Source organism: Lucilia cuprina, chromosome 3, assembly GCF_022045245.1.
Source record: "Lucilia cuprina isolate Lc7/37 chromosome 3, ASM2204524v1, whole genome shotgun sequence".
Classification (NCBI taxonomy): Eukaryota; Metazoa; Arthropoda; class Insecta; order Diptera; family Calliphoridae; genus Lucilia; species Lucilia cuprina.
The window spans coordinates 67,422,700-67,440,368 of record NC_060951.1 but is presented as its reverse complement, the minus strand read 5'-3'; the positions used below and the strand labels follow the sequence as shown (position 1 = coordinate 67,440,368).

General features: G+C 30.2%; 1 protein-coding gene across 2 annotated transcripts in view; it reads left to right on the top strand.

Moving 5' to 3' along the window:
- LOC111678904 overlaps window positions 1-17,669 on the top strand; it is a 29,865-nt gene that overhangs the window by 10,840 nt on the left and 1,356 nt on the right. Inside the window, exons 2-8 of one of the 2 annotated variants that reach the window (XM_023440348.2) lie at window positions 2,868-3,047; window positions 9,360-9,572; window positions 11,589-12,407; window positions 12,465-12,644; window positions 12,711-13,064; window positions 13,122-13,596; window positions 17,430-17,531. In XM_023440348.2, the coding sequence (XP_023296116.2) occupies window positions 2,868-3,047; window positions 9,360-9,572; window positions 11,589-12,407; window positions 12,465-12,644; window positions 12,711-13,064; window positions 13,122-13,596; window positions 17,430-17,531 (2,323 nt within the window). Of the gene's footprint in view, window positions 1-2,867; window positions 3,048-9,359; window positions 9,573-11,588; window positions 12,408-12,464; window positions 12,645-12,710; window positions 13,065-13,121; window positions 13,597-16,196; window positions 16,812-17,429; window positions 17,532-17,669 lie in introns of those variants that run through there. The other variant, XM_023440349.2, reaches the window with a different exon arrangement.

Below are 17,669 nucleotides of genomic sequence, written 5' to 3'. Positions count from 1 at the left end.
TACTTTTTCGTTCTTCAAAAGGTACAAAAGGCTTTAAACACATCATGGTGAAGGGTATATAAGATTCGGCACAGCCGAATATAGAACTCTTACTTGTTATATTTTAACGTTTTAACACACTATGAATTAGAATTCTCTCGAATAGAAGTTTTTCGACTTCATTACTTTTTTCTTTAAAGTTAATGTAAAATTTATAAGTTTTTTTAAGTTAAATAAATATTGAATATTAACCAACACGCTACATACTTTTTGCTAAAATAGATCTCTAGTAGTTTTACTGACAATAAGTGTATGATTGGGTAAATAATAGGAATTTATTGATTTTCTTTCGAGATAGTCTAAAAGCCCAAGCCCATATATAAAAAAAATCAAGCATTTTCAGCATTATTTGGTATTTGTTTAAATATCTACACAGAAAAGTGTAAAGCATAAATAATTTGTCATATTTGCTTCTTATTTGTAAAAATAAAACTTTTAATGGCACAATTTTTCAGGAAATAAAAAGTATTATTATTTACACAATTTTCAACCGATTTATGGCACGGGTTTTTACACCAATACACAAAATAAGATATTTTTTCGGCACTTCTAATAAACATTTTTATTATTTTTATTTTCCCGTACTATAAATAAAATGTTAGGTACCTTTATGTTTAAGTGTCGATATACGTACACATGTATGTATGTATATTATTTCAATGCACTCTTATATTATGTGCATATGTACATGATATGTTGATTTTTATAACCATTTAGCTATAAACACGAAGAAAAAAGTATAAAACAGTTACATAAACTTAAGAAAAAGCTAACAATATAAGAAAATATTATGCTCAAATGCCAATATTCTTTCCATTGAGTAACAGGTTCCTCAAGTGATCTAGATTTTATCTTTAGACGATTATTACAGGTTCTTTGCACAGTGTTGCCAAAAGCCAATATTGTTGGAAAAATTGTTGATGTTTTAAATTTCGTCCAAATTGATTTTTATAAGTTAGAGAAATAGCCCAATATGGCTGAAATTTGACATTCATAGATATAAAAAATATCTGGATCATAAAAAGTAAAAAAATCGAAACTTGATAAAAATTTTTTTAAAGCAGTTTAAACTAGTTCCTGTAGTCCGAATGAACTGAAATACATAATTTACATAAAGACAATACAATATAATATTCGAAATTAACTTCGAAGTTCAAAATAATGACAACGAAAATTTATTTATTTTTAAACAATCTTTCCATCATGACATCTTTCCATTAAAAATCATAAAATTTTAACAAAATTTTGTTTAGGTAATGAAAATTATCATTCAATAAATCTGATATACAAAATTAATTAACACTAGATTAACATAATAACAAATTTTACAAAGTTATTGAATTATATAAAGTTTACAAATTAACACACATACTATTGTTTTTCGATTAGAACTAGTGAGTTTATAAATTTACAAAATTTCATTCTTGTTCCTGGTTTAGTAAACATATATTTCTTCAGTTGAAAGATACTTTATAAAATTGTCACATTATGCATCAGATCTCGTGCATAAAATTTATTTTCTCAGTACTTTGATTAGCAGCAAACAATCTTTGTATTGAATCAAGTCCGGAATCTTTTAATAATTGAATTATCCATACAGCTCTTTGACTAGGTCGATAAAATAGAAATTGCTAATGCGATATCTAGTCTAGTGTTTCCTGCTAAATATAGCAATGAGCTATATTTTTATTTTTGGTGAGAAAATTAATTAGTATGTTCCTTATTTCTACTCCATACAAATAGAAGTTTCTGATGTTCCCGACGAAAAGAAAACTTAGTTCATTCTTACAATGTTTGAAAGGTCTTTGGGAGACGACTGGCTATGATATGGCTGCAAAATTATTAAATTTTGATAGATTTTACCCAAAAAATATTTTTTTTAAATATTGCATAATTTGGTCTGTTATTTTGTTATTTCGAATAAATAATATTCTCGTGAATTAATTGAATTTCCAATTTATATGTATATTGTTACGTGTTATAACATTCTGAGTGTTCTCATACGGAAACATGGAAACTCATAATTGTCTTTTTTCTTGACTTTGACTATTCTTTATTCACTAACCGATCTATTCCACACATTCAAACTGTAGAATGTTAAATTAACACAAATGTATATACATATGTATATATATATATGTATTTATGTATAATTTCGGTCATTGATTACGGTTTATTTTAGATTTGACCGCATTCTATAATTCCAATTTCTTTTAGATACTTACATACATACATATATATATGAATATGTATTTTTATACATACATATGGGTGTATGCATGCTTGTATGTACATACATGTGAATATGTATCTACGTACATATGTATGTATAAACAACACTGGAAGGTATTAAGTAGAGACAGGTTTTAGTTCAGTTTTGTGTGTGGATCAAACTATTACCTTATTATTAGTATTTGTGTTAAAAGTTGAGCGACATTTTCTTTCTGTTTACCTGTTTCTGTATTATGTTTAAAGAATTATGTATAAGAGGAATTTATTAATTCATGCGAGTGTGCAGATGTTTGTAACACCCAAAAATATTGGTCCTACTTTAAAATATACCAAGAATATGTCTCTGGGTCGACTAAGCAATATTCGTCTGTACCTATTATACTACAGGATAACTTTCAAGAAAACTTGCCTATTGAAATCGGTCCATTATTTCCCCTACAACCGTAAAATTCTTTATTATTAAAAAAAATAATCAACATTTTAAACATACTCACAGTTTTAGGGTATCATATGGTCGGTCATGATTTAATATACATTCTTACTTGTTTAGGTTTAAATATAAATTTATTAACTTTATTATTTTATTTTCATTTCAGAATCGTCTCATTGTAGTTTTCCTGGGTCACCAGCTCACAGTACAGTTGTGTTTTCGAATGTAAATTTAACAGATGGTACCATTGCATCATATTCTTGTGAAAGAGGTTTTGAATTGTTAGGACCTGCAAGACGAGTCTGTGATAAGGGCACATGGGTTCCTGAAGGAATACCTTTTTGTGGTAACTATTTAATATAGAAATATTGTATTTCCTATTAATAAACACATTTACATTTAGTATAGCATTAAAAACTGTTCTCTTTGTTTTGATATTAGTACAACGAAATAATCGCTTAACTTACGGCGTTCTGATAATATAATACTTTTAGAAATTGAAAAAATAAATATATAATTTGATACAAACGCTTAATACAAATTGGCCTAATGATTAAATCTTAAATTTATCTACAAAAAATATTTTTTGTAATTTCAAAAAAACTATTGATAAAGCATCGAATATAGACATACATGTAGGTATATACATGTATGTCTATACACCAAAGAACAATAATGACAAAGTTATTTAGTAAAATGAGCACAACATTAGCATATTAAATACATAATATGCAAATGACTGTTCAGAATAGGTAACTAAACAAATATTTTAATAAAAGAAAGCTTCTTTTTGTTTTAATAAGTAGAACCAATTTTTACATTGTGAAATATTTTGTTAATGAATACAAGGGTTGGGTAAATCCAAAATAAATCGACAAAAAACACTGTTTTTTGTCCCCTTTGATTTTTTTTCAAATTATTATTATTAGCAGTTTTAAAGTTATAGATAGATTTGAAGAAAATGCCCTATGGGACACGATTTTTCATTTTAAATTCAATATTTTAACTAACTTCATAAAATCTTTGTTTTGTTTTATGGAGGTATCCAAAATATTTCTAGTCTATCGGTGGCCGTTCGTGAATTGGACTAACCAAAATGTCCCTTTTAATTGTTTTTTAACACTTTTTTGATTTCCATACACAGTTAGTCGGTCCAATGTACATACATATCGTCTCCTAAAATGCAAATTTTTATTAAATAAACAAATTGTTAAACGAATATAGTTGACGATAATCTTCTATATATATAAAATTCTAACGTTACTGACTGACTGACTGACTGACTGACTGACTGATTGACTGATTCATCATCGCACAGCCTAAACAGTTAAAGCTAAAGAGCTGAAATTTGGACAGGGGGTTGGTCCCCCACCAAATAGATCCACTAAGACGGGATTTTTGGAAATTCGAATGTTTAGGGGGTAAAAAAGGGTAAAAACGGGTAAAATCGGTAACCTCATATCTCCTAAACTAGAAAAGATACAAAAATAGTTTAAAGCTTATCGTCGTTCATTTAAAAAATAAGCGGACAGGTGTCTGGTACTTTTTTCAATTTCGGCCCCTTTAGGGAATAAACGGGTAAAAACTGTATTTTGGTACTTTTTTTGCACCCCATGTATCTTTTAAACCAGTGAACATTCAAACAATATTTTTTACTCCTTCATAACTTGACGAAAAAATAAAAATATAAATTTAGTACTTTTTGGTTATTCGGATGTTTAAGGGGTGAAAATTGTACCTATTTTTGGTACTTTTTTCATAAAACATTGATTTTGGTTTATTAACTTATACATATAAATACGTAATAACGGGCTCCCACTACGATGTTGCAACATTTTGGAATAGAATTTTTATTTCGTTAATGAAATTAAGCATGTAGAGCCCGGAGTAAATGAGAATCTATAAAAGAGGACTTTTTGGTACTTTTTCGTTCTTCAAAAGGTACTTTTTGAATTTCCTATAATATTGAACCTAGAAACATGAAATTAAGAATGTAGAGCCCGGAGTAAATGAGAATCTATAAAAGGGGACTTTTTGGTACTTTTTCGTTCTTCAAAAGGTACTTTTTTAATTTCCTATAATATTGAACCTAGAAACATGAAATTAAGTATGTAGAGGATGATTTAAGTGAGAACCTATAAAAGGGGACTTTTGGTACTTTTTCGTTCTTCAAAAGGTACTTTTTGGATTTTTGTATAATATTGAACCTAGAAACATGAAATTAAGCATGTAGAGCCCAGAGTAAATGAGAATCTATAAAAGGAGACTTTTTGGTACTGTTTCGTTCTACAAAAGATACTTTTTGAGTTTTCTATAAAATTTAACCTAGAAACATGAAACTAAGCATGTAGACCCGGAGTAAATGAGAATCTATAAAAGGGGACTTTTCGTTCATCAAAAGGTACTTTTTGTATTTTTTATAATATTGAACCTAGAAACATGAAATTAAGTATGTAGAGCCTGGATTAAGTGAGAAACTATAAAAGGGCACTTTTTGGTACTTTTTCGGTCTTCAAAAGGTACTTTTTGTGTTTTTTATAATATTGATCCTAGAAACATGAAATTAAGCATGTAGAGCACGTAGAAAATGAGAATCTGTAAAAGCGGACTTTTTGGTACTTTTTCGTTCTACAAAAGGTACTTTTTGAGTTTTCTATAAAATTTAACCTAGAAAAATGAAATTAAGCATGTAGACCCCGGAGTAAATAAGAATCTATAAAGGGGACTTTTTAGTACTTTTTCGTTCTTCAAAAGGTACTTTTTGAATTTCCTATAATATTGAACCTAGAAACATGAAATTAAGAATGTAGAGCCCGGAGTAAATGAGAATCTATAAAAGGGGACTTTTGGGTATTTTTTCGTTCTTCAAAAGGCACTTTTTGAATTTCCTATAATATTGAACCTAGAAACATGAAATTAAGAATGTAAAGCCCGGAGTAAATGAGAATCTATAAAAGGGGACTTTTTGGTATTTTTTCGTTCTTCAAAAGGTACTTTTTGGATTTTTGTATAATATTGAACCTAGAAACATGAAATTAAGCATGTAGAGCCCGGAGTAAATGAGAATATATAAAAGGAGACTTTTTGGTACTGTTTCGTTCTACAAAAGTTACTTTTTATGAGAATCTATAAAAGGGGATTTTTTGGTATTTTTTCGTTCTTCAAAAGGTACTTTTTGAATTTCCTATAATAATGAACGTAGAAACATGAAATTAAGTATGTAGAGGATGGATTAAGTGAGAACCTATAAAAGGGGACTTTTGGTACTTTTTCGTTCTTCAAGAGGTACTTTTTGGATTTTTGTATAATATTGAACCTAGAAACATGAAATTAAGCATGTAGAGCCCGGATTAAGTGAGGACCTATAAAAAGGGACTTTTTGGTACTTTTCCGTTCTTTAAAAGGTACATTTTGAATTTTCTATAATATTGAACCTAGAAACATGAAATTAAGCGTTTAGAGCCTGGATTAAGTGAGAACCTATAAAGGGTACTTTTTCGTTCTTCAAAAGGTACTTTTTGTGTTTTATATAATATTGATCCTAGAAACATGAAATAAAGCATGTGGAGCCCGGAGTTAATTAGAATCTTTAAAAGCAATCAGGGACTTGAGTAAATGAAAATTCAAACTGGAATATTTTCTGGTACTTTTTGAACTTAGGAACATGAAATTAAATAAAATAGGTCCTTTGGTACTTTTCGTACTTGACTGGTACTGGTACTTTTAGAGCTTTTTAAAATATTGAATATATAAACATAAAATTAAACACGAAAATTGAAAAAGCATACTCTGGTACTTTTTTGTTCTTTTACTAATACTTTTTGAATTTTCTATATTATTGAACCTAAAAACATTAAATTGGACATGTAGCTTCCTGATTGTATAAAAATCTTTATGCGTTTTTTTTTTGGTTTCTGGTTGAAAATTAAACATGCGTCATCCTGATTTAATGAAAATATATAAAAAGGCACTGTCTGGTACTTTTTCGTTCTTCAATTGTTTTTTTTTTAATTTTCTGTATTATTGAGACTAGAATCATAAAATCAAACTTAAAGAGTTCTCTAAAAGGGGAATTTTTGATATTGCAGATGTATATACATTTACAATAATGAAATTTATTTTATTCCATTACGATGAGGGTAGCGAAGCACACTGGGTATAGCTAGTGTATAATAAATGGATAAATCGGATTTTTTACTTAAAACTTAAATGTTTTTGTAGATAGAATATTTTATTGTTTGCTAATAAGTCTATTTATTGTGGACGTTTTATTTGATGTAGTACATTACAATCGACAATAAAATCTAATTTGAATGTCTAAAATTAAATAATCTCAAAATATGTAGTCTCATTTTTCTAACAAGGTTTAATTTAACTCCTTTTTATACCCTTCACCTTCCTGACCTTTTCCGACCCTATAAAGTATATATATTCTGGATCCTTATAGATAGCGGAGTCGATTTAGCCATGTCCGTCTGTCTGTCTGTGTGTATGTTGAAATCAGTTTTCAGAAGACCCCAGATATCTGCGAGATCCGAATTTCAATAATTCTATTGGAAATACGATCGAATAGAACGCTATTTAAAATTAGTCAAATCGGCCCATAAATTACGAAGATATATGAGTAAAAATCCGAGACCACCTCTGAAAATTTCATGAAAAATTTAAATTTTTCGTGCATGCTTGTACAAAACAATAAACAAACAAAAACAAAACACAGTATCAAACGGTAAATTTTTTGTTATTGTGGTTTCTTGTTTATAAACAAAAATCAAAGAATGAACATGTTATTGGCTAAAAACATGAAATTAAGTACGTAGAGCCCGCATTAGACGAGAACACATTAAAGGGGACTTTTTGGTACTTTTTTGTTCTACATAAGGTACTTTTTTGAATTTTCTATAATATTGAACCTAGAAACATGAAATTTATAATGTAGGACCTTGAATAGGTAAGAACCTAAAAAGGGGACTTTTTGATACTTTTTCGTTCTACAAAAGGTTTTTTTGAATTTTCTACAATATTGAACCTAGAAAATGAAATTTATAATGTAGGACCTTGACTAGGTAAGAACCTATAAAAAGGGACTTTTTGGTACTTTTTCGTTTTACAAAAGGTACTTTTTGAATTTTCTATAATATTGAACCTAGAAACATTATGTAGAGCCTGGATTAAGTGGGAACCCATAAAAGAGAAGTTTTTGGTACTTTTTCGTTCTTCAAAAGGTACTTTTTAAAATTTCTATAATAATGAACCTAGAAATATGAAGTTAAGCATGTAGAGCCCGGAATAATTTAGATAGTATAAAATGGTCTACAATTGGTATTTTTTTTTTGTAATAAAATTCGTAATGACTGTTTTTTAACACATCATGGAGAAGGGTATATAAGATTCGGCACAGCCGAATATAGAACTCCTACTTGTTGTGTAGATATTTTTGTTTACATAACTTCTACATACAAAATTAAAATCAAACAATGCAAAATATGCATGATTGTTTTAATATATGGCTTGGGAAATTGCCAATAACTTTGTTGTTTGTATTTTCATATAAATGTTTTAAACTTTATTGGATAGACAATTTTTTCGAAAATTTAATATAAAAATGTAAACTTAATGGCACAGTTATTTTTATACACTAAGCCCCGTTAAATCCACCTCTGGTTATCGTTTAACCGAAAGTTATTCTGCCGATTAAAATATTTTTTGTATAAAAACTATCAATTTAACCTTAAGATAAAGAATAACTAGACATTGTGTTATTGGGGGCAATAAACAAAACAAGATCCATCCAAACAAAATAAAAATTTTTTGGGAACCTATATAATGCATTTTTATTCTCACCCTTGACAATACCTGTTGAAGGCTATAATAAATAATAATTTGTTTAAAGTATTTAAATATTTTCTGTATAATAAAATTGGCAACTTGTTTTTTCACAAACATATAAGATTTTTCAATGTTTACACCTTACACCACTGTATACTACAAAATTCACTTATTAACACTAATAACTCAATGAAATCTACATACATTACTTTGATGTAGACGTAAATTTCTTTTCTAAAATTTATAAGGATACGCTCATATTTATCTTACCCCCATTTGTCAACGATAATTAAAAATATTCCGAAATTAAAGTAAAAATCAATTTAAATATGTTATTATTTAAAAAATAATATGTATTGTATGGTCCGCAAGGCCGCATACATACTTGTTTTAAACCCCCATTTAACAACCCGAAATAGTTTTAATTTTTACAAACGAAAAATATGTAGGTATATAGAATTTTTGACAATTTATTTTTATACTCACCATAAAAAATGGTGATTTTGTCATTCCGTTCGAAATCGAAATATTGATTATTTCTGTCGATAGAGTAAGGTTTGTTTGGTATTGGAAATGGGCAATATCGGTCCACGTTTTCATATAGCCAGCATACAAATGGCCCTCCGAAAAACAGCTTTAACTGTCATAACTGTTTTGTACACACATACATACGTACATAAATACATACATACATACATACATACATACATACATACATACATACATACATACATACATACATGCATACATACATACAATTTCATTATAAAATAAAAATAATGTTGAAAAAATATAGTTTTTACATACTTTATTATGTTTAATTTTTCAGTACTTAATGTTGCTGCAGGCAAAGCACCAATGCAGATTTCTACGGATGGTACCGGTGCACCTCAAAAAGCTATAGATGGTTCTACATCTGCGTTCTATACCCCAGAGACCTGTTCACTCACAAAGCCCGAGCGATCACCGTGGTGGTATGTTAACCTGTTGGAACCGTACATGGTACAATTAGTGCGTTTGGATTTCGGAAAATCGTGTTGTGGTATGTTTATAACGTATTGTATCAAAAATAAGTCGTCGATCGTTAAAATGTCCACTGTTTGGTATAGGAATGTCGACGAACAGTAATGAAACATTACACATTTTTTTTATTTTTGTCAATCTTTTGAATGCTTACTCACATACTTTCACTTGCGAAGTTGTGGGTTATACATACATATGTATATATGTATGAATGTATATACTTACTTAAATACGTAGTTTTTTTGTTACTTTAAATTTGTAAGACTTTGTTTAAAATTGCTGTTGTAAGTGTGCGTCATGAAAAGGAGAATTTCTCTTTTAAAAACACTTGGCAATCGAAATGAACTTAGGAGATCAGAGAGTTACTAAAACTGCTTTATGGGAAAATATATTTCTTAAATAATATAAGATAACTTTCACTGAAAACTATGTATAGACATGTATGTATTTATTTATTCAAACTTATACATATGTACATATGTATGTATTACTAAGTAAATAAAGTAAATTTTTTATTTTAAAATATACATACATAGTTACAAAATATTGTCGTAATTATCAGTGCAAGTAATAATAAATTGAAGGTGATGAAAACGAATATATTATAATTGCACGAAGCAATGAGGGATTTCCATGTATAGATATACATATATGTATGTATGTTACCATGATTTTCGTGGGTTATTGGGGTCGAAGAAACGAAAAACGCATAAAATGAGATTTAAAATTAATCTTATTTTGGGACCATCGCAAAATAATTGTGAGAAACCAAAAATCTGGTTCTTTTGACAACTAGAAAAATATCTGCGAAAATCAATTCTAAATCTTCTATAATAAGACATATATTCGAGAAGTTTCCTATTTAAAGCCTATAAATATCGGAAATATGTGCAAAAATCCGACACAACATCTGACAATGTTTTATTTGCCATTCTTATTCTATTTTTATACCCTCCACCTTCGTGAGAAGGGTATATATAAGTTTGTCATTCCGTTTACAATTTCTATAATATAATTTTACGACCCTATAAAGTATATATATTCTGGATCCTTATAGATAGCGGAGTCGATTAAGCCATGTCCGTCTGTCTGTTGAAATCAGTTTTTAGAGGTCCCCAGATATCGGCGAGATCCGAATCTTCAATAATTCAGTTAGACATGCTTTCGAGAAGATCGCTATTTAAAATCAGCAAAATCGGTCTATAAATAACGGAGATATGAGCAAAAATCCGAGACAACCTCTGAAAATTTCATCAAAAAACCACATTTTTTGCATGCTTTGTTAAAAAAGCAACAACAACACTGTGAATTGGATAAAGATGTACATGTGCGTGTGGATATGTATTTAGTTTTATTCAGCTGTGTATTTTTTTGTATGTTTGCATGCTGTTCTGTTCTCACGAAGGTAAGTGGGTATAACAAGAACACGGAGATAAAGCAGTAATATGTTGGTAATACAGCTCATATTCGTTTGAAGGTGGTAATACAGTTTGATGGTGGCATTACAGTACAACGGTTAATATTTATTTCTGCTACAGTTTATATTTGTTTGTGTGTATGTTATGTGTGACATGTGTGCAGAGATACAAAATAAATAAAAACTGTTTTTAAAACATACTTGGTAAAGGGTATATAAGATTCGGCACAGCCGAATATAGAAATATTACTTGTTTTTACTAAGTTTTTTTCATAATATAATTTTTTCATGAATATGTGAACAATTATTATTTTTATCTAAAAATTAATGGATAATAACCATTAATACTTTAAATACTAAAAGTAAAAAATATATTACTTTTCTTTCTCTTACAAGCAAGGTGTAACCTTTAGTTAAGTGTGCATTCTGAAAAAATAAAATTGGGTTGTCAAAGGAAAAGTTTAAAATTATGAATTAATAATAATAATATTGGGTTTATTGTGCTTGTTTCCGAAATGCTCTAACCTTACTTACATTGGACATTGTTTATAAATATTAAAATTACGAGTATAATTATGATTAAATTTATAAGATATTGTAATTTTATATTATTTTTAGGTAATAAACCTGCCACCATTGTTGTGCGCGTTGGTAACAACCGACCTGATTTGGGTACCAATCCCATTTGCAACCGATTTACGGGTCTTTTAGAGGAAGGGCAACCATTGTTTTTACCTTGTAATCCTCCGATGCCGGGAGCTTTCGTTTCCGTACATTTAGAAAATAACACTCCCAATCAACTGTCTATCTGTGAAGCATTCGTTTATACTGATCAAGCATTACCTATTGAGCGTTGTCCTACATTCCGAGATCAGCCTCCAGGTGCTTTAGCCTCATATAATGGAAAATGCTACATTTTTTACAATAGACAACCTTTGAATTTTTTGGACTCTTTGTCTTTTTGTCGATCACGCGGTGGTACTTTAATCAGCGAGAGCAATCCAGCCCTTCAAGGTTTCATCAGTTGGGAGTTATGGCGCCGGCATCGCAGTGATGTAAGTTCACAATATTGGATGGGTGCTGTTCGAGATTCCGAAGATCGAAATACCTGGAAATGGGTTAATGGTGAGGAAGTAACTGTTTCATTTTGGAATCATCCAGGAGGTGACGAAGATTGCGCTAGATTTGACGGTTCTAAGGGATGGCTATGGAGTGACACAAATTGCAATACAATGTTAAATTTCATTTGTCAACACCAACCTAAAACTTGTGGTAGACCCGAACAGCCTCCTAATTCTACAATGGTTGCACAGAATGGCTTTGAAGTTGGAGCACAAATTAAATATACTTGCGATGTTAATCATTTACTGGTTGGTCCATCAACAAGAACATGTTTAGAGACTGGCTTCTACAATGAGTTTCCTCCCGTTTGCAAATGTAAGTTTTTTCAATATAATACTTTTTAAAATATCTGTTTCACAATTTCTTTAACAGATATCGAATGCGGTCTGCCCGCTTCTATACCTCATGGCACATATGACCTTTTGAATGGTACAGTGGGATATTTGAGTTTGGTAAAGTATTCATGCCAGGAAGGTTATGAAATGGTAGGCAGAGCTTTATTAACGTGTGATTTTGACGAGCGTTGGAATGGTCCGCCACCACGTTGTGAGAGTAAGTTCGCATATTTGAGGAAAAGTAATAAAATATATTTCATATTATTTTTTTATTTTCATTAAGTTGTGGAGTGTGATACATTGCCTGGCAACTACTATAGTACGATAATTTCTACTCCAAACGGTACCTACTTTGGATCTAAAGCAGAAATCTCGTGTCCTACAGGTTATCGTTTGGAAGGCCCACGTGTGATAACTTGTCTGTCGTCGGGACAATGGAGTAGTGCTCTACCACGTTGTATTAAATTGGAACCATTAACACTTCCCCCACCATCCCCAACACCTACTTTACCATCTACAACATCATATAAGCCCAAAATTACTACAACAAAGAAAATATACAAACCAACAACTACATCTGCTAGCACCACTACTCATGGCACCAATCAGAGTCCAAATATTGAACTTAATGTTGAAAGTGAGTAAATATTTTTAGCGCTTTTAATTTTTTATGACATTTTTTGTCTAATTTTAGCTGATTCCGATGAAGATGTTACGTATGTGGTACCAGGTACTGTGCGTGAAGAATTCCCTCCTAGACGTACCCTGAGACCAGTAATTGTACCTAAGAAACCCAATACCACTCCAGCATTCCAAATTCCTAGTTCCACTGCATCTTATTCCACAAGCACTTCGAAACCATCATCTGGTTTTGGTCAAACTCATAATCGTGTCCCTTATATTCCTTCGTCTACTATGGATACAACAACACATAACATTCAAAATGTCATTCAAAATGCACATCCTCAAGACAATGAAATTTCGGATAGTGTTAATATACGTCATAACCAATCCCCTAATGTCAACGTACCTATATCCGTGGATAATCCAGATCGCAAAGAAACGAAGGAAGCAAAATTAAATTTGGGAGCAATTGTTGCTTTGGGTGCTTTCGGAGGCTTTGTATTCCTTGCTGCAGTAATTACGACAATTGTTATATTAGTACGCAGGTGAGTTATTATAGAAAATCACGAATGTAGTATCATAGTGAAATAGCAAGTCTATGCCGAATCTTATTTACCCAGTATTAAAGCATGTGCCGTATGTTTAAAGTGAATTTCTCAAGATGACTCTATATATAGAATAGATTTTTATAAATTGACCCTTGTGTTATTACTTATTTTTAAAATTTTTATACTGCATTTTCGGAATAGGGCAAGGAAAGGGACAATTATGGACCAGTAAACACATTTCGTTTTTTATTTCGTAATTGTTCTTACAACAGAAATTACATCTTTAAAATTATCACTTTTGGCGGCATAACGAGTAAAAGTGTATGTTTTCACTGAGATGTTTTGAGCAAATCTAGTGGATTTGAAAAAAAAAACTTGTTGAATCATGTAGATTTCCCATACATTTTCTACAAATTCAATTCTACTTAATCTATTATATTTGATTTAAAACATGTCGAAAATGTATAACCCTTCACCTTCGTGAGAAGGGTATATATAAGTTTGTCATTCCGTTTGTAATTTCTATAATATAATTTTCCAAACCTATAAAGTATATATATTCTGGGTCCCTATAGATAGCGGAGTCGATTTTGCTTTTACCATGTCCGTCTGTCTGTGTGTATGTTGAAATCAATTTCAGAAGACCCCAGATATCTGCAAGATCCGAATTTTCAATAAATCTATCGAAAATACGATTGAGTAGAATGCTATTTAAAATCAGCCCAATCGTCCCATAAGTAACGAAGGTATGATTAAAAATCCGAGACCACCTCTGAAAATTGCATAAAAAAATTACATTTTTCGAGCATGCTTATACAAAGCAATAAACAAACAAAAACAAATCACACTATCAAACGGTCATTTTTTTGTTATTGTTTATAAACACAAAGCAAAGAATGAACATCACGTTACGTTGTTATTGGCTAGAAACATGAAATTAAGTCAGGAAATAACATTCCTGACTAACACTGATTGGAAGATTCTTAGGAATTACGTTCAGGAAACTGAGTTTCTGAACACTGAAAAATAATTTTTTTCATGGTAAGAAGCGCACAACAGGCCCGATAGTGGCCTAGGTGTAATTCTTCAGATTTGATGTAGTACACATCCTTCTATCGACCTACCTACCTACCATTAATTGAAATTGCTAGATTTCCGATTTAGAAAGCAAAATAAGAAACGATTTTAATACTTTTAATATTTCATCAAATATTTGTTAATCTCTGATTAATATTTAATAAATAAATCTACACTTTCAAAAATAGTAAAAAATTTTATAAGAAAGATTCAGTAAAAAATAAACATATGGGTTGAAGGGCTCAAGGATAATTTGATGACAATAGAATTCAAAAAATTCCAAAAAGTACTCCTATTATTAATCACATGGAAAATTAGACTGACCTTGGTTGTAGTCGCCCTGCGGGAATACGTTTTAATTTTAGAAAGAATCGTTCTATTCGTATACTCATTGTACTCAAAATACTGGACCCGAAGAATATTAAGTTTATTATGGTATATAACTATTTTTTAGGGCAAGGTGTTGGTCGAAATCAATTATAAAAAGATACTATGTATGGTATAAGGTAGAGTTCCATTAAAAACATGAAGTATAATATTATGTTTCTAGGTTTAATATTATAGAAAAATCAAAAAGGAACATACTTAATTTCATGATTTTAGAATCAATAATTTCATGTTTCTAAGTTCATTATTATAGAAATCTCAGAAAGTACCTTTTGAAAAGCGAAAAAGCACCAAAAAGTTCTCTTTTTGGATTCTAATTCTGAATCTACATACTTAATTTCATGTTCCTAGGTTAAATATTATAAAATATTCAAAAAGTACCTTTTGAAAAAACGAAAAAGTTCCCTTTTATGGCTTCTAACTTAAGCCAGGCTCCACATACTTAATTTCATGTTTCTAACCAAAAACAGCACACTAGTGCTGCTCTCGCTCTGCCTTGTTTTTATACAATAACAAAATTTACCGTATGATTATGTATTTTGTTTTTTGCAATTTCTTTTTGAGCATGAATAAAAAATATCAGTTTTTTATGAAATTTTCAGAGGTTGTCTCAGATTTTTGCTCATATCTCCGTTACTTACCGATTTGTTGATTTTGAATGGTGATCTTCCCGAAAGCATGTCAAACAGAATTATTGGAGATTCGGATCTCCCTGATATCTGGGGTCCTCTAAAAAATGATTTCAAGAAACATACAAACAGACAGACTGGCATGGCTTAATCGACTCCGCTATCTATAAGGATCCAGAATAAAGTCGGAAAATTATATTATAGAAATTATAAACGGAATGACAAACTTATGTATATCCTTTTCACGAAGGTGAAGGGTATAAAAAGTAACTCCTTTTGCGTATCCAGTATATATATATACTTTATAGGGTCGGGAAATTATATTTTATATCTTTCACCAAAGTTGAAGATATAAAAAAGATCAAGGTAACATTTTAAAATAATTACGTTTCCATACGGAGTGAATCGGTGTAATGTACAAGTTTTTAAACTTTATGTACACTTGTATTAAGTTTTTTTATGCATTTCATTAAACAAATCAATGTTTTGATTCCTTCCCTCTAGCACCTCAAACAGCAAACGGTGGCATAATGCAAAACATTTTCCTTATCCTTCGTCTCTACCACCATATTACATGCCTAAATCTCGTTTGCGTTACATGCCTCCACCACCAACGATGACCACGCAATTCAATGCTTCGACTTTTGAGGCCACAAAATCATATTTAGGAAACACGGAATTTATAAGACCACAAAGCCTCTACGATCACTATAGCACATGTTCAAGTATTAAAAAAGAATCTCCTAATTCACTGTGGAACAGTATTTTGGCTTTACCCTTTGATGATCAAAAACTGGGTCGACGTGAATTGAGTACTTGTGGACGTAGTTATGCCGCTAGAGCTGGAATATTCAGTAACGAGCAACATCAACAAAATGAAAATATTAAAAATAAACAATAAAGAGATGTTCCCATCTAACAACATTTAATTAAACACAATGAACATTCAATAGAACAATAATATACTTTACACATTCATGTATAGTACATTCTCAAACAATTTAGATTAATCGTGCCAAAGATTAATAAATTAAAACATCTTTAAATATATATGTACAACATTGTTGAATCGAAAATGCGAACAATTTATAAAAAAATCGGCCATATATGCGCAAATAAATATTATAATTAATTTTAAGTTAAACAAGTAAGCTGTCTGTGTTTTTTTCCAAACTACAAAATTATATGCGTTACTTTTGTGGTGACAAAATATTAAAAAATAAACCATTAATACAGGTGATAACTAAATAGGAAAGTGAGAGCGAAGACAATAACACAGTTAAAACACGCACTGGTCCTGTAGTAACTTATTTATTTAATTTTCTCACTAATACTTTCTAATAAAATTAGGTATCTGAAAGAATGGACCTTTTTGCTCTCAGTTATCTATCTATTAGATTTCAAATTAATCTTCAAAAATTTTATACTTCCATCTATTTTGCAAATGCCGCCTGTTGCTGTTGCACGTCTATAAAACATTTTTGAAAGCACGTTTGTGTTTGAAATAAGCGGATTCGGTTTATTTTGCACGTCTTGTGAATAACAGATCTTTGATATTTGATATGTTTTTGCTATTCTAATTTTTGTTTTTCTAACCCACAGTAGATAGATTTGTTATGTTGTAATGTTTTAAAATATCAAATCATTTTGTCTTGTGTCTAACACCCAAATAATATATGAATTTTTGTTAATTTTTTATTTATTTTTTCATATGTTTTTTATACTTTTTTCTTTCAGAAATCGTACTACTCAACATTATCGACATAGAGCTTCCCCCGACTGCAATACAGTTGCCTCATTCGATAGTTCTACTTCGGGCTCTAGGAATGGTTTAAATAGGTAAGTAATTCTCATTGTTATTCGCATGGAAACCTAAAATATGATCAAAAAAAGCGTTTTAAGCACATAAAAATGCATAATTATATAAACTATTGAAAAAGAACTCATTGGAATTACTTTTGAACAAAATGCGATACC